Here is a 25168-nt window from a genome sequence, read left to right on the forward strand (position 1 = left end):
AAACATAAAGTCACATGGCACACCTAGGCCTAACACATCAGTTATGTTAATAAATGTAAATGAGCTTAATGAACCTTTTAAAAGAAAAATCCTTCAAACTGACTCTCAAAGCAAAACCCAACTCTATTCTGTATGTAAGAGAAATTGCTAAAATAAAGTAATTCAGAACGATTGAAAATGAAATGATAGGCAAAGATATAGGAGGCTAATGTGACCAAAACAGCGTGATCCTTATAGCGAAAAAACAGAATTCAGGAGGACAAAACTAAACCTACCATCAAAATAAAATGTTTTTAAAAATCTATAATATTTATGAAGCTTAGTTTGGCTTAGTTCAACCATTGTGGAAGACAGTGTGGTGATTCCTCAAGGATCTAGAACCAGAAAATACCATTTGACCCAGCAATCTCATTACTGGGTATATACCCAAAGGATTATAAATCATTCTACTATAAAGACACATGCACACGTATGTTTATTGCAGCACTATTCACAATAGCAGAGACTTGGAACCAACCCAAATGCCCATCAATGATAGACTGGATAAAGAAAATGTGGCACATATACACCATGGAATACTATGTAGCCATAAAAAAAGGATGAGTTCATGTCCTTTGCAGGGACATGGATGAAGCTGGAAACCATCATTCTCAGCAAACTAACACAGGAACAGAAAACCAAACACCACATGTTCTCACTCACAAGTGGGAGTTGAACAGTAAGAACACAGGGACACAGGGAGGGGAACATCACACACTGGGGCCTGTTGAGAGGTGGGGGGCCAGGAGAGGGATAGCATTAAGAGAAATACCCAATGCAGATGATGGGTTGATGGGTGCAGCAAACCACCATGGCATGTGTATACCTATATAACAAACCTGCACATTCTGCACATGTATCCCACAACTTAAAGTATAATAAATCTATAATATCTGGGTACTACATAAAACAAATTTTCTTAAAGTAGAAACTATAAAAGATACACGAAGAAACAGAAACACATTAATAAAAAGAGAAGGTTTTGTCAGTCCAAGGCAGATCAAGTGATTAAAAAGGAAGGACAGAAAATATCAAACAAGGCCAGGCACAGTGGCTCATGCTTGTAATCCCGGTACTTTGGGAGGCTAAGGTGAGCAGATCACGAGGTCAGGAGACTGAGACCATCCTGGCTAACACGGTGAAACCCCGCCTCTACTAAAAATACAAAAAATTAGCCAGGCGTGGTGGCTGGAGCCTGTAGTCCCAGCTACTCGGGAGGCTGAGGCAGGAGAATGGCATGAACCCGGGAGGCGGAGCTTGCAGTGAGCTGAGATCGCGCCACTGCACTCCAGCCTGGGCGACAGAGCAAGACTCTATCCCAAAAACAAGAAAATATCAAACAAAATAATATGTGCATGAGTACATGTGTGCATTTGTGTGTATCGGTATGTTTTAATAATGGTAATGAATACACTTTACTTTCAAGTTCCTATAGAACATGTTTTAAAGACAGTTTATAGAGCTACAACAAAACCTCAAATGAATTCCAAAAAGTAGCAATAATTCAACTAATGATCCTCTGACAAAAGTGCAATAAATAGAAATTCATTATAAAACCAAAAAATAAAAATGGTCTTTTAACCTGGAAAAAATGTTTAAATATCTTCATTAAATAACTCTAGGGTCCAAAGGAGATATAAAGATCTAAATTCCAGAATTGTTAGAAAACAATAGCAATAATAATACCACATATCAGAATCTATAGAATATTAACACCATAATAAAAAAATTCACTGCCTTAAATACTTATATGGATGACAATCAAGAATAAAACATATGAATTAAGCGTCTCACAAAAATAAATTGAAAGGAAGAAGAAAAAATATTTAAAGCAAAAATTGAGTTAGAAACCAGAACACAAAGTTAAAAAAACAACAGTTCTTTGGTCTTTTCAATAAATAGTTTTGGGACTATTGCAAAAGGATGAATTGGAACCCCTACCTCAGATAATATATAAAATTAACTCAAAATGGATTAAAGACCTATGTAAGAGCTAGAGTTATAAAAGTCATAAAAGGAAATACAGGTATAAATCATTGTGACCTTGGATAAGGCAATAGTTTGTTAAATATAACACCAAAAGCACACAACAAAATGAAAAGCAGACAAATTGCATATCATCAAAATTTAGCACATTTGTGCTTCAAAGGACACTTAAGAAAGTGAGAAGACAGCTTATGGAATAGCTCACTTCTCACATAACAGAAAATTTTATTTTTTCCTATTCCATAAGCAGATAAGGAATTTCTATCTAGAATATAGAAAAAAACAAATACAACTCAATAATGGAAAAGACAACTAACAATGGTATGATTTACAAATCAGTTCCGATGTGAGTTTTTTCCAAGTAACCTCACTGAAACCATATAATAGGATGCATTTTTCTTTGTGTCTACATGATCATTTTCTAGAAAGCAGAGGTATCTGTATTTCCCTTTCTATATGAAGAAAATAGTGTCCGAGTGTGGTTTTAAAGACAAATGTGAAATAAAATTGTTTCACCTGGAAAAAAAAAAACAAAAAACAAGATACCACTTCCCATCCTCTAGGATGGCTGGAGTCAGTAAATCAGGTAATAACATGCATTATCAAGGATGTAGAGAAACTGGAACCCTCATACACTGCTGGTGGGAATGTTAAAGGGTGCACCTCAGTGGAAAACAGTTTGGTAATTATTCACAAGGTTAAACAGAGATTACCGTATGACCCAACAATTCCACCCCTAGGTATACACAAGAGAAATGAAAACAAACATCCACACAGACATTTTACACATATGTTCACAGCAGCATTATTCATAGATTATCATAGCATTATTCATAGATTATTGATAGACAAAAACCAAAACAACCCAAACACCAACTGGCGAATGAAAAAATAAAATGTAAAAAGTGCGTAGCTGTAGAGTGGAATAGTAGGGCAACAAAGAATGACGTACTGACACATGCTTCCACGTGGATGACCCTGGAAAACACGACGCTCAGTGAAAAGCCAGGCACAGGGGAACACATATCGTATGAATCTATTTATATGAAAGATCCAGAACTGGCAAATCCATAGAGGCAGAAAGGAGATGAGTGTCTGCCAGGGGCTGGTTGAGATGGGCAAGTGTGGGTCATTAAGGAGTTGTGGGGGTTTCTTTCTGGAGTGATGAAAATGTTCTAAATTTGACTGAAATGATTGTTGCACAACTCTGAATACAGTAAAAGACAGTGAACTGTAAAAGCCACTGAACTGTACATTGTGAATGGGTGAATTATATGGTATGTGAGCTATATCTCAATAAAGCTGTTAATTTTTTGTTAAAAAAAAGTTCTTTGAAAAAGTCAATAAAAGAGATAAGCCACTTGCTAACCTAAACAAGGGGATGTGGGGGGAGAGAGAGAGAGAGAACACAAATAGACTAAGTAAGTAATGAAAAGGAACGTACACACTGAAAAAGAAACTTTTTAAAATCACAAGACTGTTTTTGCAAAAGTCCATAAGAATAAATGTGTAACCCTAGATGAACTGCAATGTACCAAAAATAACCCTGGAAGGGATAAAAAGTCTAAGCTGATCATATTCCACAAAGAAAAAAAATATGTATTAATCATTTTTCTCTTGTTAATACTGTGATAGAAACTACCCTCAAATCTCAGTGGCTTAAAAAAGCAAAGATTTATTTGCTCACTTATATGACCTGCAAGTTGTGTGTACTTTTGGTTAGCACTGCTTCATGTGTCTTCGTCTTGGGACATTCCTTTACTTCCTGTATTTAACCAGCCTTGCATTCCTGGGATATGCCGTTTTGGATGCTCTAAGAATGCCACTCTTAGAGAAAAGGAGAAAAAAGCAGAGAACTTACAGAAACCCACAATGGCTCTTAAAGCTTTTGCTTGGAACTGGCACACATCATGTCCAGGCAAAGAATGGGAGTGTATAATCCTTTTTCAGAGAAAGTGGAAAACAATTGACAGCAAAAACACAGTCTAGTCTGTCAAGGACCTACCCTCTAAAGAAGTGCCAGGATGACTTAGCATCACAGGAGATTTGCCTAGGCATTTAAACGGAAATCTCTTTTTCTATTCTGACTCTAGAAACAGAAGAAAAATCTTCCAAAATACTTTTATAAAGTAGGTATAACATTGATAAGTATTGCACAAAATTAAAACCACAGAAGAATCTCACTTGTGACTATTGATACAAAACTCAAAGCAGAAGCAGAAGCTAACAAAACACTAGAAGAACACTACATCTAGGCTGGGCATGGTGGCTCACACCTGGAATCCCAGCACTTTGGGAGGCTGAGGCAGGCAGATCACCTGAGGTCAGGCATTGAAGACCAGCCTGGCCAACATGGTGAAACCCCGTCTCTACTAAAAATATAAAAATTAGCCAGGTGTGGTGGCGGGCGCCTGTAATCCCAGCTACTTGGGAGGCTGAGGCAGGAGAATCGCTTGAACCTGGGAAGTGGAGGCTGCAGTGAGCCAAGATGGTGCCACTGCACTCCAGCCTGGGTGACAGAGCTAGACTGTGTCTCAAAAAACAAAACAAAACAAAAACAAAAAACAAAAAAAATTACATGTTCATCACGTGGGATTGATTCCAGGAACACAAGGCTGGTTAAATACAGGAGAAACATAATCACCCATGGAAATGCTGAAAAGACATTGTTATAGACTAAAAGTCTATAAGAGGAATCATAACTTGTTGGACAAGTTCCCTTCCCTCTAACATCCTCCTCCCAGCAAACCCATCCCAGCCTCAGCAGAGAGGCTTTGGCAGGAACATGCTGTGCTCAGTTTTACTGTACCGGGAATGCTCCTTTCCCTGGGGTGGATGAGGGTCTTGCTCTGAGCCTGCATTCTTGGGTCTGGTAGAGAGCCAGGCATCCATCCCAGCGCCTGAGTCTTTGCTCCAGTGGAGAGGACATGGCCTTCAGAGATCACTGGCAGCCTGGTGTTTCTGTCCAGCCCATGGGACCCAAGCCCTCCTCTCCCAGCTGTTCACACAATTCCTCATCCCTACTCACCTCTCTCTCCTTCTGTCTGTTGCTGGCTGCATGTAGAGCACAGCCGATTCCATACTCTTCTCCCCCCAGCACTGTATCTAGATGAACCTGACCTGTGACTCTGAGCTTCCCTTACTTCCCCACCAGTGATGAGAGTGTCTTTTTCTTGTGACAACTTACCTGTTACTCCTCAAGGTATTCTCTTACCTATAATCTCTCGTTTCTCCCTTTTGTTAAAAGAATTAGCATTGCAATTAGAGGTGCTGTTTCACAGCACCTACTTCATCTTTTCTGTCAATTCAAGAATCCTCTCGCAAGCATCCTGAAGAGGGGTTTTGCCTGCTTAGGGACCTACAGCCATGGGGAGCTCCCCCTCAGCAGAGCGACCTACTGCACTTTGAAGAAGGTTCCGTTTTACCCTGTGACACTGGAAGTCCAGGCACTTTTTAATACTAATGTGTTTAAATTAATATGTGTTTTTAAATTAGGATGTGTTTTTAAAACACTTTTCAGTTAATACTATATTTTACCTGTGTAAAATATAATATTATCTATACACATTTACAATTATAATGCATTTACCTGTGTTATTAAGTTACCAGTCTTTATTCATTTTTTTCTCATTATTTTTATCTCTTTTTGCTTTCACATGAAACTTTTGATGATATATTCAGTTTTTACTCTACAAAATAGATGATCACTTCTGGAGTATTGATATTTATATTATCTGTACCCTATGTAGGTTTTTAAAATTTACATTTTCATGCTGAAATATTTTAAATGCATTGACAATTATAATGCATTGACAAATATAGTGCATTTACCTGTGTTAAGTGTTTTTCAAAACATGATTCTAACAACGTGTGATTTCCTCTTTCTATCTATGCAAATGCTGCCTTACCCTCCCCTCCTTTATTCCAGCCACTCTGAGCCACTTAGTGCTCTGAGGGTGCATGCTTTGGCCTCAGCTCTGGTGTAACATCCTCTAGAAAGCCTGTTCTCACCAGCAAAACCAAATGAAATACCCCTCCAGTGTCTAGAATGCATTAGTGTCCTCTGCTCCTGTGACATGCTATGCATCTCTCTACTACAACACGCTACACTGTGTTTCTAGCCTGCCTCTACTACTGTTTGAGACAATGAAGAAACAGTGATGAACAAGCTGAAAAGGAACCTACTTCCATAGAGGAAAAGACAGTGAACAAGTAAACCTAACCAAGATAATTGCAACATGCCAAGTGCCACGAAGTTGACAAGCACAGGATATGCAGAGTGCCATTAAATTGACAAGCACAGGATATGACGGAGCATGACCTGTATGTGAGGGTGGCTTCTCTACACAAAGGAGTCAAGAAAGGACTCTGACTTAAAGGCTTGTGAGCTGAAACTTAACAATTAAGACTTGTTAGTAATTTAATTGGAATCATGTTGTATTTATGTTTTGTTTGGGGAGAGTTAGGATTTTTATGATACATTTTCCCAGCCTGGAACATTTTCCCATTTTTTACATCTTGCTGATTTTCTTCATAAAATGTTGTAATTTTCTTCCTATAGGTTTTATGTTTTACTTGTTGCATTTATTCTTAAGTGTTTCACAGATTTTGTTGTCATTGTTGCTGCTGTGATTTTTTTTTTTCAATTTCTATTTTTAGCCTGTGGTTACCAAAGCCGAGAAAAAATATATAGCCTGCACTCATATATATATATATGTGTGTGTGTGTGTGTATATATACGTATATATATGTGTGTATATACACGTATATGTGTATACGTATGTGTATATATACATACATACACACATATATACATATACACACACACATATATACATACACACACACACACACACACACATATATATATATATATCCCTTGTGTCTGTCTATCTATCCATCCATCCATCCATCCCTTGCATCCAGGCTTTTATGTGCAATCTCTACCCCCAGATACTTACAGGGTTCCTAGCATATAGTTTATACTCAGTTAATATTTGTTGAATGAGTGAATGTCATACTGTTAGTAAAGGAAACGTCACCTGTTCTTGCCTCTTGCCAGAGATCCACTTTGAGGGTAGAGAGCTTTGAGTACACCTAGAAAATGAGAAGGAATCAACTTGCTGTGGTCAAACACAAGAGCCCAAGAGTCCAAGTTTTCGAGTTTGAGAGAATTGGACTTGAGTCTTGATTCTACCATTTAAAAGTTATATGAACTTTAAATAATTGTTAAATGATTATTTATTACTTTTAGAGATAGGGTCTTGCCCTGTCACCCAGGCTGGAATGCAATGGTGCAACCATAGCTCACTTTAGCCTCAAACGTATGCGCTCAAGCGATTCTCCTGCCTCAACCTCTTGTATAGCTGGGACTATAGGAAAAGGCCACTGTGCCCAGCTTATGTGAACATTTTAAGTAATTTCTCTAAATGTCAACTTCCTCACCTGTAAATTGAGATAATAAATAGTTTCTTCCTTTTACTGTATTGTGAAGGTTAAATAAAACAGGTAAAGGACTTTGGAAAGTATCCTGGACAGTAAGGTCTCAATAAATGCTGATCCGTACTCAATAGAGGTTGGTGAATATTTATCTTTGAAATTTAAAAGTTCCAAGATATGTACATTTATAAGTCATTGTTCTTCAATAATTATTTGCAGAATTCTGAGAGCCATTTAGATTTCCAATTGCAAGTCTCCTTCTATTTTAGTACAAAGGGCTCTAATATTTTCCTTTGGAGTTTCTCAAATTTTTGCAGTGGACTTTAGTTCTCTATTCCCTGTAACTATCAGGCAGAAGGTGGGGTGATGCAGCTGGGAGCTAAGGATCCCCTGTGGCCACCTGAAGCTTGGAGAGACAGGGAAGGATCCTCCCCTGGAGCCCTGGAGGCAGTGTGGCCCTACTGACAGCTTGATTTAGGACTTCGCACCTCCAGAACTGTGAGAGAGTGCATTTCTGTTGTTTAAGGCCACCAAGTTTGTGACAATTTGTTGCAGCAGCAATAGCAGTACACATACCAGGTAAAGTAACACAGGTTCCAGGGATTTGGATGTGGACATATTTCAGAAGCCATTATTTAGCCTACCAGTCTTTATTCTTTTTTGTTTGTTTGTTTGAGACGGAGTCTCGCTCTCTCTCCCAGGCTGGAGTGCAGTGGCGTGGTCTCGACTCACTGCAAGCTCTGCCTCCCGGGTTCATGCCATTCTCCTGCCTCAGCCTCCGGAGTAGCTGGGACTACAGGCGCCCGCACCACACCCAGCTAATTTTTTGCATTTTTTTTTTTTTTTTTTTTTTTTCAGTGGAGACGGGGTTTCACTGTGTTAGCCAGGATGGTCTCGACCTCCTGACCTCGTGATCTGCCCGCCTTGGCCTCCCAAAGTGCTGGGATTACAGGCATGAGCCACCGCGCCCCACCTTTTCTCATTATTTTTATCTCTTGTTGCTTTCCTATGAAACTTTTGAGGAATTCTTAAGTTTTTACTCTACAAAATAGATGATCACTTCTGGAGGGTTCATATTAATATTATCTGCACCCTACATAGTCTTTTTAAATTTACATTTTTATGTTGCAATATTTTAAAGTAAATTGTAATTATTGTGGCATTACACCCCTAAATATTCAGCCTACATCTCTTAAAAAAAAAAACCTTCTTCCACTTGCCCCAAATAGCACTTTCACACCAACTCAATTAATGATGATTTCTTATTATTATTCATTACTGGGCCATATTTAAATTTTTCTGGTTTCCCTGAAACTATCCTTTTTGTCTGGTTTGTTAAAATAGGAATCTAGTCCAGAACCTTGCATTGTATCTAGGAGCCGTGACCCAAGAATGTCCTAAATTTCTCTAGAGTCACTGGAGACAGACCTTGCTATCATCCTGTGTGAAAGGAGCACATTGAGGCTTAAGAGGCTGAGTGAGTTACCCCAAAGTCACACTCTGATAAGTAGCAGAATCTGGATCTGATCATTACTCTTTTGATTCCAAATGTTATGCCCTGGTGTGGTGTGCTTTGGAAAGAAGAGTGGCCATGCACAGCTTATATTTGGACCCAAATAGCTTTTCCTTCTGGCCAGCTGTTGTCTAGCAGGCCCATTAATCAGATGCTGTATCCGCTCTCTTAGTCCTTCCTCCCAAAAAGTGCAAGTGTCAAGATTTTTTTTTTTTTTTTTTTTTTTGAGACAGAGTCTCACTCTGCTGCCCAGGCTGGAGTGCAGTGGCATGATCTCGGCTCACTACAACCTCCGCCTCCTGGGTTCAAGCAATTCCCTGCCTCAGCCTCCCTAGTAGCTGGGATTGCAGAGGTGCCCGCCACCACACCTGGCTAATTTTTGTATTTTTTGTAGAGACGGGGTTTCCTCATCTTGGGCAGGCTGGTCTCAAACTCCTGACCTGATGATCCACCTCGGCCTCCCAAAGTGCTGCAAGTGTCAAGATTTCATTTGGTGACTCCATAAACTGCCTCAGGAATCTCTTGTCTTTGGGTTGAAAAGACTTTTAGACTTACATAGTCCTTTCTCCCCAAAAGTGCAAGTGTCAAGATTTCATTATAGTTTTGTTATCAAATCATTAGGTCTTCATTCCCTACTTGCCTTTGACTCTTGGAGATGGAGAACATATCTTCGGTACTTTCATATTCTCTCAGCACAGTTTCTGTGTTGAACAGAGGCTCTCCTGGGACTTGTGTCCCAGCCCAGCTGGGAGGCTTACCTTCCGGCCCGTGTCCACGTCAGCCAACATCACAATGACCTGTTGCCTCTTCTGTCCTCTACATCATCGCAAATAAACATTAAAAAGCTTCCTGAGAACTCGGAGGCTGTCCCTCTGTGGTGTGATGAACACGGCCAGGTTCCCCTTCCTCTGCGGCAGCAGAACTTGGCTGCACCCCAACTGCAGCAGGATGGGAGATGGGAGATTTCTGTTCATTAACCCCACGACCTCTGGAATAATCCTAGGTTCTCCAGCCCTGGGCTACAGGGGACTTGGCCTATTTATTTATTTCCCAGGTAGGCTCTGTGGGCGTTCCCTGGGGTGTCCCTTGGGAAACGGGAGCTTTGTCATTTCCCATGCTCTCTGTATCCCCTCAGGAGCAGTTTCTTGGAACGGGGAAGGATGTGGTCCAGCAGTACTGGGATTTCTTCCATGAGAAGTTATTATCTGCTGGTTTCTTGGGTGGAACTAGAGAGCTAACCAATCTATCAAAAAAAAAATCTCCTTTGATATTTGCAATGATACTCTTAAGTCGCAAAAGGCCTCTGCTAAAATTAAAATGTCTTGCCTGGAGGGAATCATCTCTCGAGACCATAAAGTATGAAGCCACGGCCATTCTCATTTCAGCGTGGGTTTTTTCTTGGAGTCTTTCTAAGAAGCTCATTCTAAACTTGGTCAGCAAATGGGGAGATACCAAGAGAAAGACACAGTGCTTTGTGAGCCTCCAGCAGGTAGAAGTTTGGGAACAAGGGGCAGCAGATGTTAGAAAACTGTGGGCTCTGGACATACCTCCGGCTCTACCTGCAGATCCCCAGTGAACATGAGCTCCAGGGTGCACAGCCATTGCCTTCCCCAGAGTGGGGATCCAGCACTGGTCCTCTGGGTACAGCTGCTGCAATTGTGATTAGAGCTCAGATCCAGAACCGCATCCATCCCACCAGCACCTCTGTGGCCACGAACTTTATTGCTCTTCCTCCAGAAAAACACTGGAAAAGAAAAGCTCAGTTTTAGAATATACTTACAGTTGTCTAAGAATCACTAACCCGACCGGGCACGGTGGCTCATGCCTGTAATCCCAGCACTCTGGGAGGCTGAGGCAGGCAGATCACAAGGTCAGGAGTTCAAGACCAGCCTGGCCAACATGGTGAAACCTCATCTCTTCTAAAAATACAAAAATTAGCCAGGCATGGTGGCGGGCGCCTGTAATCCCAGCTACTCAGGAGGCTGAGGCAGGAGAACTGCTTGAACCCGGAAGGTAGAAGAGGTTGCAGTGAGCTGAGATCACGCCATTGTACTCCAGCCTGGGTAACAGAGCAAGACTCCGTTTCCAAAAAAAAAAAAAGACCTAGGTTAATTCTCCCTGCCGCCTTTCAGTGTGGTCGTTACTCATTTGAAAGACAGTGGGAGTGGGAGGGGAATGTGTTAGAAAATCATAAAACATACCATATAGGCAGATAGATTGAGCTATAGGTATAGATGTTGATACAGCTATACAAACAGATGTGTATATAAAATCAAGTATAGAAGAAAACCAAAAAATAATACAACTAGAAACAAATAAGTCTAGCTGTATTTCAAATTAATAACAAACCACACTGAAGAAAAGGAAGGAGATCTAATCCAAGTAACTCTTGAACATAGTAATTTGACTATATATGTTCAGGATAAAGAAAACTTTAACTGTAAAAAATATATTCTGTTATTTTTTTTACAGTAGTATGGAAATACTTTATGTATATTCTAAGATTTAGCAAATAAATAAATATAATATGGACAACATAATAAGAGCCAGGTTGCTTAATGTTGCAGAAGGGAGTTACAAATATGGAAAGGGTTGGCCAGGCATGGTGGCTCACGCCTGTCATCCCAGCACTTTGGGAGGCTGAGGCGGTAGACCGTTTGAGGTCAGGAGTTCGAAACCAGCCTGACCAATATGGTGAAACCCCGTCTCTACTAAAAATACAAAAATTAGCCAGGCGTGGTGGCAGGCATCTGTAATCCCAGCTACTTGGGAGGCTGAGGCAGGAGAATCACTTGAACCCGGGAGATGGGGGCTGCAGTGAGCCAAGATCGTGCCACTGTACTCCAGCCTGGGTGACAGAGTGAGACTCCATCTCAAAACAAACAAACAAATACAGAAAGGGGAAGGGCTAGAATGAACCCTGGGATGTTGCACTGGAATTGAAAGTATGGTTATAAGTGCATGGTTCGAGACAGAGAGAGAGAGAGAGAGAGAAGGAGGTGTGTGTATTTGTGTATATGCATATGTCTTGGCTCTGTCCATTGAGAGGACCTCGAAGCAATGACAACTCAATAGCAATGAGCACATCTACTAATTACCCAGACCTCAGCTTTGAAATAGCATTTTCTTCCAAGAGAAATAAAGACTTTTTGGAGAAACGTATAATTCTACTTCTGGACAGAGCAAATAAAAGATGAGTCTGGAACATTTGTTCTGCCAGAAAGGAGGAAAGTGTTCCAAAACTGATGAAAGCATGCCAAAAGACAGAGAAGCCAACTCGAAGGGTCCCCAATGACAAAGTGGAAAAATCAAGCAACAATATAAAGATAGGAATGAATTATAACTCATAGATAAAATCAAAATAAGTTTATCATACTGCTGCAAATGGATTAATAAATGAACAAACAGATGAATAAACAAATAATAAAAAAACTTCCTTGGATATGATTTCAACTAATGTATAAGGCATGATTGAATCAGAAAAAAAAATCATATTTGGCAGACACAATAACAATTGTCCCAGGATATTTATTCATTACAAAGAAAAAATTGTATCTCTTCAGTAGACAGACTAGTATATATCACCTTTCCCAAGTGGTCAACAACAGCATCACCAATATTGGGATAAATTACGTGCCTTCTCACAGCCCGCACGGAGAAGAACATGGCATTTCTGTCACGCTCCTGCCCACAGCTTCACAGCCTGAATCTACGTATGAGAAAATATCAGACAAAACTCAAACTAGGCATTGATGCAGTGATGTCAGCAAAATGGCAACCAGGAAGTCCCAACATGTAACAACTTCTCAGGGACAAAAGTATCTCTGGGAGGGCACCAGAGTACATTTAAGAAGCTTCAGCGCACAGTGGAACACAGAAACAGAATAACTGCAGCACAGAAAAATACAGGCAGACCTGGCGAGGACGGTGAAACCTTGTCTCTACTAAAAATACAAAAATTAGCCGGGAGCGGTGGCAGGCGCCTGTAATCCCAGCTATTAGGGATGCTGAGGCAGGAGAATAGTTTGAACCCTGGAGGCAGAGGTTGCAGTGAGCCGAGATCACACCACTGCTCTCCAGCCTGGGTGATAGAGCAAGACTCCATCTCAAACAAAACAAAAACCAAAAAACAAAAACAGAATGGTGAATCGTTTCCAGAAGGTTTTCAGTTTACTTTGCCCAGGTACATCAGTGGAATCACTATCTATGGCAGCCATAGCCTTACAAAACGTGTTTCTTATACAATAGACTTGAAAATAGACATGACTTGGCCAGGTGCGGCGGTTTGCGCCTGTAATCCCAGCTCTTTGGGAGGCCGAGGCGGGCAGATCACCTGAGGTCGGGAGTTCGAGACCAGCCTGACCAGTGTGGAGAGACACCATCTCTACTGAAAATGCAAAGTTAGCCGGGTGTGGTGGTGTATGCCTGTGGTCCCAGCTACTAGGGAGTCTGAGGCAGAAGAATCACTTGACCCCAGGAGGCGGAGGTTGTGGTGAGCTGAGGTCGCACCATTGCACTCCAGCTTGGGCAACAAGAGTGAAACTCTTGCTTCAAAGAGGGTACAATTGCTTGGGCTCTGCCCTGCTCTGCCAGGTGGAGTCAGCATTGGCAAAGACTGTGGAGGTCCTCAGTGGGGAAAGGTGTCCAAAGTGGAGAGAGCTCCTGAGACTTAAAAAAAAAAAAAAAAAAAAAAAAAAAGTAGACACGACTCCCCGATCTACGAGCTGCAGAATGGATGTTGTGTTTGAAAACAACATTAATCTCCTTGTGTGTCTCCCTCAGAGCCCTTGGGTGAACAGGTACATTGTCAATGAGCAGTCATATTTTGAAAGGAATCTTTTTTTTTCTGAGCAGCAGGTCTCAACAGTGGCTTACAATGTTCAGTAAACCATGCTGTAAATAGATGTGCGGTCATCCAGAATTTGTTATTCCACTGATAGAGCACAGGCAGAATATCTTTAGTATAATCCTTAAGGGCTGTAGGATTTTTGAAACGGTAAATGAGCATTAGCTTTACCTTCAAGTAATCAGCTGCATTCGCCCCTAACAAGAGTCAGTCTGTTCTTTGAAGCTGTGAAGCCAGGCATTGATTTCTCCTCTCTTGCTCAAAAAGTTCTAGATGGCATCTTCTCACACTTTTGTGTTATGGAGATGGTCCCTTCCTTTTCCCTCCTTTCTCTCTCTCTCTTTCTTTCCCTTCCTTCCTTCCTCCCTCTCCCTTCCTTCCACTCCCTTCCTTCCTCTCTCTCTCTCTTTCTCTTTCTGATGGCATCTTGCTCTGTCGTCCAGGCTGGAGTGCAGTGGCGCAATCTTGGCTCACTGCAGCCTCTGCCTCCCAGGTTCAAGCGATTCTCATGTCTCAGCCTCCCGAGTAGCTGGGACTACAGGCGCCCGCCCCCATGCCCAGCTAATTTTTGTATTTTTAGTAGAGATGGGGTTTCAGCATATCGGAGATGGCTTATTTTCTTAAACCTCATGAATCGACCTCTGCTAGCTTCCAACTTTTCTGTGTAGCTTCCTCCCCTCTCTCAGTTTTCATAGAATTGAAGAGAGTTAGGGTATTGCTCTGGATTAGGCTTTGGCTAAAGGGAATGTTTTGGCTGGTTTGATCTTATCTAGACCACTCAACCCCTCTCCACGTCAGTAATAAGACGGTTTCATTTCCTTATCTTTCATACGTTCACTGGAGTAGTACTTTCACTTTCTTCAAGAACCTTTTCTTTGCATTCACAACTTGGCTGTTTGACACAAGGCTTAGCTTCCAGTCTATCCCTGCTTTAGACACACCTTCCTCACTAAGCTTAATCATCTCTGGATTTTGGTTTAAAGTGAGAAAGTTGGGTACAGTGGTGCACACCTGTAATCCCAGCTATTTGTGAGGCTGAGGCAAGAGTTTGAGACCAGCCTGGGCAATATAGTGAGACCCTGTCTCAAAAATAATAATAAAATAAAGTGAAAGGCATGCAACTCTTCCTTCACTTCAACACTTAGAGGCCATTGTAGGGTTATTGATTGACCTAATTTCAATATTGTTGTGTCTCAGGGAATAGAGAGACCCAAGGAGAGGGACAGAGGCAATGGAATTGCTGGTTGGTGAGGCAGTCAGAACACATACAACATTTATCAATTAAGTTCACCATCTTACATGGGTGCAGTTCGTGGAGCCAAAAACCAATTACAAGGGTAACATCTAAGGTAAGTGATCATAAATCACCATAACAGATATAATAACAAAAAAGTTTTAAATATTGAGAGAATTAATTTGACACAGAGACCTGAAGTGAGCACGTTGTTGGAAAAATGGCACCAATAGACTTGCTCAAGGCAGGGTTGCCATAAACCTTCAATTTGTAAAAGGTGAAATATCTTCGTACAACAAAATGAGGCATACCTGTATATGAAACATTTTTCTGGCATTATTCCATCCCCCAGGCTGGAAAAGCAGGTGCCAAGAGGGATCCTACCAGCAGCAACTTCCCTTCATGGGCGGAAAAGAAGAGTAGGAGATCCTTCAGGACCTCTCTCCACTTTGGACACCTTCCCCCACTGAGGACCTCCACAGTCTTTGCCAATGCTGACTCCACCTGACAGAGCCAGGCAGAGCCTAAGCAATTGCACCCCCATCTCTGGAGACAAAGCAGGAACCGCTGCTACATGCCAATATCCCTGATGAACATAGATACAAAAATCCCTGACAAAATACTAGCAAACCCAATTTAACGGCACATACACCACGATCCAGTGAGATGTATCCCTGGGGTACAAGAATGATCAACAGATGCAAATCAATCAATGTGATACACCACATTAAGAGAACAAAATAAAAATGTGTTAACAGAATGAATTTTAAAATGAAAGAAATGATCACAGAGACACAAGTGTCTCAACAGAAGTAGAAAAAAACATTTAACAAAATTCAACATTCTTTCTTGATAAAAACTCTCAACAAAATAGGTATAGAGGATGCAGAGGAAGATGGCTCAATAGAAACCTACACTGATCATCCTCCTTGTAAGAACACCAAATTTACAACTATCTACACACAAAAAGCACGTTCATAAGATCCAAAATCAGGCAAGCAATCACAGCACCTGGTTTGAACTTCGTATTGCTGAAAGAGGCACTGAAAAGGGTAGGAAAGACAGTCTGGAATTACAGATGTCACCCTTCTCCCATCCCCCAGCAGTGGCTACATGGTGCAGAGAGAGACTGAGTGCTTGGGGGAGAGAGAATGCAGTGAGTGTGGGACTTTGTATTGAAACTCAGTGCTGCCAACACTGGGTAAAACTCAGCTAATGTCCATGAAGGGTGCATTTAGACAAACCCTAGCCAGAGGAAAATTGCCCATCCCTGCAGCTGGGTCAGAACCCAAGTTTCAGCAAGCCTCACCACCATGGGCTGAAGTACTCTGGGGTCCTGCAAAAACTTGAAAGGCAGTCTAGGCCACAAGGACTGAAACTGCTAGGTGAGTCCTGGTGCTGTGCTGCGCTCAGAGATAGTGGACTTGGAGGGGTGGGCACTTGACCGAGTGAGACACCAGATGGGGCAGCTAAAGGAGTGCTTGTGCCACCCCTCACCAACCCCAGGCAGCATAGCTTACAGCTTTGAAAGAGGCCCTTTCCTTCTGCTTGAGTAGAGGAGAGTGAAGAGTAAAGAGGACTTTGTCTTGCAACTTGGATACCAGCTCAGCCACAGTGCCCAGGGCACTGAGCAGTTGCAAGGTCCCCATTTCAGGCCCAAATTCCCAGACATTTCTGGACACACCCTGGGCCAGAAGGGAACCTGCTGCCTTGAAGGGAAGAACTCAGTCCTGGCAAGATTTATCACCTGCTAACTAAAGAGCCCTTGGGCCCCAAATAATCAGCAGCAGTAACCAAGTAGTACACACCATCAGCCTTGGGTGAGACTCAGATATTCTGGCTTCAGGTTAGACCCAGTACACTCACAGCTGTACTGTCTGTGAAAAGAGATGCTTTCTGGTTAAGAAAAGCAGAGGGAAGAGTAAAGGGGACTTTGTCTTGCAGCTTAGGTACCAGCTCAGCCACAGTGGGGCAGAGCACCAAGCAGGCTCTTGGAATCCTTGATTCCAGTTCTTGGCTCTTGGATGGCATTTCTGGGCATACCCTGGACACAAGGGGAGCCTTTTGCCCTGAAGGGTGAGTCCCAGGCCTGGCAGCATTCACCATGAGGCTGACTGAAGAGCCCTTGGGCCTTAAGCGAACACTGGCAGTAGCCTGCTGACATAGTTTGGATATTTATCCCTGCCCAAATGTCATGTTGAATTGTAATCTCCAATGTTGGAGATACGGCCTGGTGGGAGGTGCTTGGGTCATGCAGGCAGATTCCTCACGGTTTGGTGTAGCCCTTGTGATCATGAGCGAGTTCTTGAGAGATCTAGTTGTTTAAGTGCGTAGCACCTCCCACAACAACTCTCTCTCTCTCCCACTTTTGCCATGTGAAGTGTCTGCACCCTTCTGCCATGAGGAAAAGCTCCCTGAGGCCTTCCCAGAAGCAGATGCTGATGTACAGCCTGCAGAACTGTAAGCCAATTAAACCTCTTTTCTTATAAATTACCCAGTCTTGGATATTTCTTTATAGCAACGCAAGAGCAGCCTAACATGGAAAATTGGTATTGAGAAGAGGGGAATTTCTATAAAGATACCTGAAAATTGCTACATGTGGAAATGTGGAAGTAACTTTAGAACTGGGTAATGGGCAGAGGATGGAAGAGTTTGAAGGGCTCAGAAGAAGATAGAAAAATGTGGAAAAGTTTCGAACTTCTTAAAGACTGGCTAAAAAGTTGTAACCAAAATGCTGATGGTAATATGGACAGTGAAGTCCAGGCTGATGAGGATTCAGATGTAAATGATGAACTTACTAGAAACTGGAGCAAAGGTCACCCAGTTTATGCCTTAGTAAAGAGCTGGGGTGCATTGTGTTCATGCTCTAGGGATCTGTGGAAGGTCAAACTTGAGAATGATGACTTAAGATATTTGGCAGAAGAAATTTCTAAGCAGCAAAACATTCAAGAAGTTGCCTGGCAGCTTCTAACAGCCTACACTCAGATGCAGGAGCAAAGAAATAACTTAAAGTTGGAATTTATATTTAAACAGGAAGCAGAATGTAAAAGTTTGAAAAATGTGGAGGCTGGCTATGTGCCAAAGAAAGAAAGAGCTTTTTATGGAGAGGAATTCAATCAGGCTGTAGAGCAACCACTTGCTAGAGATACTTGCATAACTAAAGGGGAGGCAAGTGCTACTATCCAAGACAATGTGAAAAAGTCCTTGAAAGCATTTCAGAGACCTTCATGGCAGCCCCTCCCATCATGGATCCAGAGGCCTAGGAGGGAAGAATGGTTTCTTGGGCCAGGCCCAGGGTTCTGCTGCCCTGTGTAGCCTTGGGACACTGTTCCCATATCCCAGCCACTCCAACTCCAGCTGTGATTCAAAGGAGCCCAGGTACAGCTCAGGCTGCCACTTTGGAGAATGTAAGCCGTAAGTCTTGGTGGCTTCCATGTGGTGTTAAGCTTGCAGGGGCACAGCAAGAGTGAAGGAGGCTTGGCAGCCTTCACCTAGATGCCAGAGGATGTATGGGAAAGCCTGGACATCCAGGCAGAAGTCTGCTGCAGAGGCAGAGCCCTCACAGGGCAGTAAGGAGAGGAAATGGGGGATTGGAGGACCCATACAAAGTGTGCCCACTGGGGCACAGCTTAATGGAGCTGTGGAAAAAGGGCCACCACCCTGCAGACCCTCGAATGGTAGATCCACTGGCAGCTTGCACTCTATACCTGGAAAAGCCACAGTACTCAACTCCAGGCCATGAGAGAAGCCACAGGGGCTGAACCCTGGAAAGCCACAGTGGTAGAGCTGCCCATAGCCTCGGGAGGCCATTCCTCGTATCAGTGTGCCCAGGATGTAGGACACGGAGTCAAAGATTATTTTGGAGCTTTGAGATCTAATGACTGCCCTGCTGGGTTTCAAGCTTGAGTGGGACCTACAGCTCCTTTCTTTTGGCCAATTTCTCCCTTTTGCAATGAGAATGTTTAACCAATGCCTATACCTCCATTGTATCTTGGAAGTAAATAACTTGTTTTTGATTTTATAAACTCATAGGTGGAAGGGATTTGCCTTGTCTTGGGTGAGATATTGAACTTTTGGAACAAGTTAAGACTTTGGGGGACTGTTGAGAAAGCATGATTGTGCTTTGCAATGTGAGAAGTACATGAGATTTGTGGGGGGCCAGAAATGGTATTATATAGTTTGGATATTTGTCCTTGCCCAAATCACATGTTGAATTATAATTTCCAGTGTTGCAGATGGGGTCTGATGGGAGGTGTTTGGGTCATGGGGGCAGATTCTCCATAGCTTGGTGCTTTCTTGTGATAGTAAATGAGTTCTTGCAAAATATGCTTAACTGTGAGGCACCCTCCTTCCCCACCTCTCTCTCTATTGCTCCCATTCTCACCATGTAAAGTGCCTGCAAACTTCCACCATGAGTAAAAGCTACCTGAGGCCTCCTCAGATGCAGATGCCAGTGTTATGCTTCCTGTATAGGCTGCAGAACCATGAGCCAATTAAACCTCTTTTCTTTTAAATTATCCAGTTTCAGGTATTTGTTTATAGCAATGCAAGAACAGCCTAATACACCTGTCAGTATTTCTTGTGGGCCCGTGGTGGTAGTGGAAATGGGGAGAGACTCCTCTGCCTGAGGAAAGGTGGGGGAAGAGTGGGAAGGCCTTTGTCTTGTGTTTTGGGTGTCATCTTCAGATGCAGTAAATTGAGCACCAGGTAGATTTCTAAGGCTTTCAACTACAGGCCCTGGCTCCCAGATGGTATCTCTGGACTCACCCAGGGCCTGGGTGACTTGGTAGTCCAAAGTGAAGAAGACAAGCCTGGTTGTCTTTACCACCTGTTGATTGTAGAGCCTTAGGGCCTTGAGCAAACATAGGTGGTAGCCAGGGAGTGGTAACAGTGGGTCTTGGACGACACCCAGTGCTGTGCGGTCTTCAGGTCTGACCCAGCACAGCATTAGTGGTGGCAGCCACAGGAGTACTTGTGTTACCCCTCCCCCAGGAAGCTCAGGAAGCTTCCAGGAAGCTCAACACAGAGAGGGAGAGACAGATTCCATTTGTTTTGGAAAAAGTAAGGGAAGAGATCAAGCGTTTCTGCCTGGTACTCCAGATAATCCTTCTGGACCTTATCCAAGACCACCAAGGAGGTAGGTACCTCTACAAGTTGGCAAAAACCACAGCATTGCTGAGCTTGAGGTGCACCCTATTGCAGATATGGCTGCAGTGACAAAAAAAAATGTAGATCACAACACCCAAGTCCCTTCAAATACCTGGAAAGCATTTGCAAGAAGGACAGGTACAAACAAGTCCAGACTGGCAATACTACAATAAATATCTAACTCTTCAATCCTCAGCCACTGAAAAACATCCACAAGCATCAAGACAATCCAGGAAAACATGGCCTCACCAAATGAACTAAATAAGGTACCAGGAACCACTCCTGGAGAAACAGAGATATGTGAACTTTCAGAGAGAGAATTCAAAATAGTTGTTTTAGGGAAACTCAAAAAAATTCAAGATAATACTGAGAAGTAACTCCGAATACTATCAGATAAATTTAACAAAGAAATTCACCGGACTTCAAACTATACTACAAGGCTACAGTAACCAAAACAGCATGGTACTGGTATCAAAACAGAGATATAGATCAATGGAACAGAACAGAGCCGTCAGAAATAATGCCACATATCTACAACTATCTGATCTTTGACAAACCTGACAAAAACAAGAAATGGGGAAAGGATTCCCTATTTAATAAATGGTGCTGGGAAAACTGGCTAGCCATATGTAGAAAGCTGAAACTGGATCCCTTCCTTACACCTTATACAAAAATCAATTCAAGATGGATTAAAGACTTAAATGTTAGATCTAAAACCATAAAAACCCTAGAAGAAAACCTAGGCATTACCATTCAGGACATAGGCATGGGCAAGGACTTCATGTCTAAAACACCAAAAGCAATGGCAACAAAAGCCAAAATTGACAAATGGGATCTAATTAAACTAAAGAGCTTCTGCACAGCAAAGGAAACTACCATCAGAGTGAACAGGCAACCTACAAAATGGGAGAAAATTTTCGCAACCTACTCATCTGACAAAGGGCTAATATCCAGAATCTACAATGAACTCCAACAAATTTACAAGAAAAAAACAAACAACCCCATCAAAAAGTGGGCGAAGGACATGAACAGACACTTCTCCAAAGAAGACATTTATGCAGCCAAAAAACACATGAAAAAATGCTCACCATCACTGGCCATCAGAGAAATGCAAATCAAAACCACAATGAGATACCATCTCACACCAGTTAGAATGGCAATCATTAAAAAGTCAGGAAACAACAGGCGCTGGAGAGGATGTGGAGAAATAGGAACACTTTTACACTGTTGGTGGGACTGTAAACTAGTTCAACCCTTGTGGAAGTCAGTGTGGCGATTCCTCAGGGATCTAGAACTAGAAATTCCATTCGACCCAGCCATCTCATTACTGGGTATATACCCAAAGGACTATAAATCATGCTGCTATAAAGACACATGCACACGTATGTTTATTGCAGCATTATTCACAATAGCAAAGACTTGGACCCAACCCAAATGTCCAACAATGATAGACTGGATTAAGAAAATGTGGCACATATACACCATGGAATACTGTGCAGCCATAAAAAATGATGAGTTCACGTCCTTTGTAGGGACATGGATGAAATTGGAAATCATCATTCTCAGTAAACTATCGCAAGAACAAAAAACCAAACACCGCATATTCTCACTCATAGGTGGGAATTGAACAATGAGAACACATGGACACAGGAAGGGGAACATCACACTCTGGGGACTGTTGTGGGGTGGGGGGAGGGGGGAGGGATAGCATTGGGAGATATACCTAATGCTAGATGACGAGTTGGTGGGTGCAGCGCACCAGCATGGCACATGTATACATATGTAACTTACCTGCACGTTGCGCACATGTACCATAGAGCCTAAAGTATAATAATAATAATAATAATAATAATAATAAAAAGAAAAAAAAAAGAAATTCAAATAGATAAAAAAAACAAGTAGCAATTCTGAAGCTGAAAAGTGCAACTGACATGTGAAAGAATAGAGCAGAGTCTCTTAATAAAAAAAATGATCAAGCAGGAGAAAGAAATAATAAGCTGGAAGACAGGGTATTTGAAAATACCAAAGGAGGCAAAAAAAAAAAAAAAAAAGAATGAAAAAGAATGAAGCATACCTACAGGATCTAGAAAATAGTCTCAAAAAGGCAAATCTAAGAGTGATTGGCCTTAAAGAGGAGGTAAAGAGATAAAGATAGAAAGTTTATTCAAAGGGATAATAGCAGAGAATATCTTAAACCTAGAGAAAGATATCAATGTCCAAGTACAAGAAGGTTATAGAACAGCAAGCAGATTTAACCCAAAAAAGACTATCTCAAGTCATTTAATAATCAAACTCCCAAAGATCAAAGATAAAGAAAGGATCCCAAAAGGAGCAAGAGAAAAGAAAAAAATAACATACAATGAAGCTCCAATATATCTGGCTGCAGACTTTTCAGTGGAGAAAAGGGTGGGAGAAAGTAGCATGACATATTTAAAGTGCTGAAGGAAAAAACAAAGTTTACCCTAGAAGAGTGTATCTGGTGAAAATATCCTTCAAATACTAAGGAGAAGTAAAAACCTTCCCAGAGAAACAGCTGGCTGAGGGATTTCATTAACACTAGACCTGTTCTACAAGAAATCCTAAAGGGTGGTCTCCGACCTGAAAGACAAACATGTTAATGAGCAATAAGAAATCAGCTGAAGGCACAAAACTCAGTGCTAATGGTAAGTCATAGAATATTAATTGTGGTGTGTAAATTATTCTAATCTTAATTAGAAAGACTTAAAGAAGAACCAATCAAAAATAATTACTACAACAACTTTTTAAGACACAGATAGTACAATAAGATATAAATAGAAACATCAAAAAATTAGAAAGCGAGGTGGAGGGATGAAGTTAAAGTGTAAAGTTTTTATTCATTTTCATTTTGCTTGTTTGTTTACACAATCATGTTAAGTTGTCATCAGTTTAAAATAATAGGTTATAACACATTATTTGCAAGCCTCATGATAACCTCAAATCCAAAAACATACAATGGATACACAAAAAAATAAAAAGCAGAAATTAAAACATACTATCAGAGGAAATCACCTTCACCAGAATAAAAAAAAGGAAGGAGGGCCAGGCGCAGTGGCTCATGCCTGTAATCCCAGCCCTCTGGGAGGCCGAGGTGGGCGGATCATGAGGTCAGGAGATCGAGACCATCCTGGCCAACATGGTGAAACTCCGTCTCTACTAAAAATACAAAAATTAGCCAGGCATGGTGGTGGGCACCTGTAATCCCAGCTACTTGGGAGGCTGAGGCAGGAGAATCACTTGAACCTGGGAAACAGAGATTGCAGTGAGCTGAGATCGTACCACTGCACTCACTGCACTCCAGCCTGGCGACAGATCGTACCACTGCACTCACTGCACTCCAGCCTGGCAACAGAGTGAGACTCTATCTCAAAAAAAAAAAAAAAAAAAAAAAGGAAAGGAAGGAAAGTAGGAAGAAAAGACCACACAACAACTATAAAACAAATAATAAAATGGCAGCAGAAAGTCCTTACTCATCAATAATAACATTGAATGTAAATAGACTAAACTATCCAATCAAAAACATAGAGTGGCTGAATGAATTAAAAAAGCAGGACCCAGGGATCTGTTGCCTACAAGAAACATGCTTCATCTATAAAGGTACACAGAAACTGAAAATAAAGGGGTGGAAAAAGAGCAAGAGTGGGTATATTAAACAAAATAAATTTCAAGCAAAAACTATAAAAAGAGACAAAGAAGGTCATTATATAATGATAAAGGGATCAATTCAGCAAAAGGATATAACAATTATAAATATGTATGCACCCAACATTGGAGCACCTAGATATATAAGGCAACATTTTTAGAGCTAAAGAGAGAGATAAACCCCAATGCAATAATACTGGAGACTTCAACAGCCCACTAGCATTGGATAGATCTTCCAGACAGAAAGTCAAGAAAGAAACATTGGACTTAATCTGCACTATAGACCTACATGGATCTAATCGATATTTATAGGACATTTGCTCCAATGGCTGCTGAATTCACTTTCCTCTCCTTAGCACGTGAATCATTCTCGAGGATAAACCATATGTTAGGCCACAAAACAAGTCTTAACACATTCAAAAAAACTGAAATAATATCAGGTATCTTCTCTGACCACAATGGAACAAAACTAGAAATCAATAATGCGAGAAATTTTTGGAAAATATACAAATATATGGAAATTAAATAATATGCTCATGAATGTCCAGTGAGCCCCAACTGGTTAGTACTAAGAAGTGCCCCCAGGCTACTGCCTCACAAGGTAAAATGGGAACCCAATCCAAAGTGGGGTGGGCTGCTCTACTGTCGGGGGCTCCCCATCACTGTAAACCCTAAACAGGCAAAACAGCCTCTTCCAGCACTTTGGGAGGCTGAGGTGGACAGACCACCTGAGGTCAGGAGTTGGAGACCAGCCTGGCCAACATAGTGAAACCCCATCTCTACCAAAAAATGCAAAAATTAGCCACGTGTGGTGGCAGGCGCCTGTAATCCCAGCTATGCGGGAGGCTGAGGCAGGAGAATCCCTTGAACCTGGGAGGCAGAGGTTGCAGTGAGCCAAGATTGCACCACTGCACTCCAGCCTGGGCAACAAGAGTTAGACTCCATCTCAAAACAAAACAAAACAAAAAAAAAAAACAAGAAAAATGAACTGGATTGCCTTCCACAGCACCCCTAATTCCAATGCGCATTGTTTTAGCAAAGGGGAGAAGAGGAGTTAGAAGTAAGGGAAAACTTTGAGGAGTTACAAGTAAGTTGTCCTGAAAGTGACAGACTCCTGCCACTGGTGGGGACTCCATGGAAGCTCAGGGTCTGGGGTGAGTCCATCCAGAGGTGGTACAGGGGTTGAGGAGCTACGAGAATGGGCTGTGCTCTATGTGCAGCCAGCACAAGACAGAAGAAGACAGAGGTGGCGGGGGGGCGGGGGACGGGGGATGAACAACAGTATAAACAGCCAGGATAGGAG

The 25168-nt window shown here is 41.9% G+C and overlaps 1 protein-coding gene across 1 annotated transcript in view; it reads right to left on the minus strand.

The window, feature by feature from the left end:
- LOC129018078 (uncharacterized) overlaps positions 1-10725 on the minus strand; it is a 28217-nt gene extending 17492 nt beyond the window's left edge. Inside the window, exons 1-2 of the mRNA XM_054459267.1 lie at positions 10525-10725; positions 7068-7122 (exon numbers count right to left, since the gene is read on the minus strand). Of these exons, the coding sequence (XP_054315242.1) occupies positions 7068-7122; positions 10525-10668 (199 nt within the window). The 5' untranslated portion in view covers positions 10669-10725. The remainder of the gene's footprint in view (positions 1-7067; positions 7123-10524) is intronic.
- Between the last annotated feature and the right edge of the window lie 14443 nt (positions 10726-25168).

Source organism: Pongo pygmaeus, chromosome 19 (genome assembly GCF_028885625.2).
Source record: "Pongo pygmaeus isolate AG05252 chromosome 19, NHGRI_mPonPyg2-v2.0_pri, whole genome shotgun sequence".
NCBI lineage: Eukaryota > Metazoa > Chordata > Mammalia > Primates > Hominidae > Pongo > Pongo pygmaeus.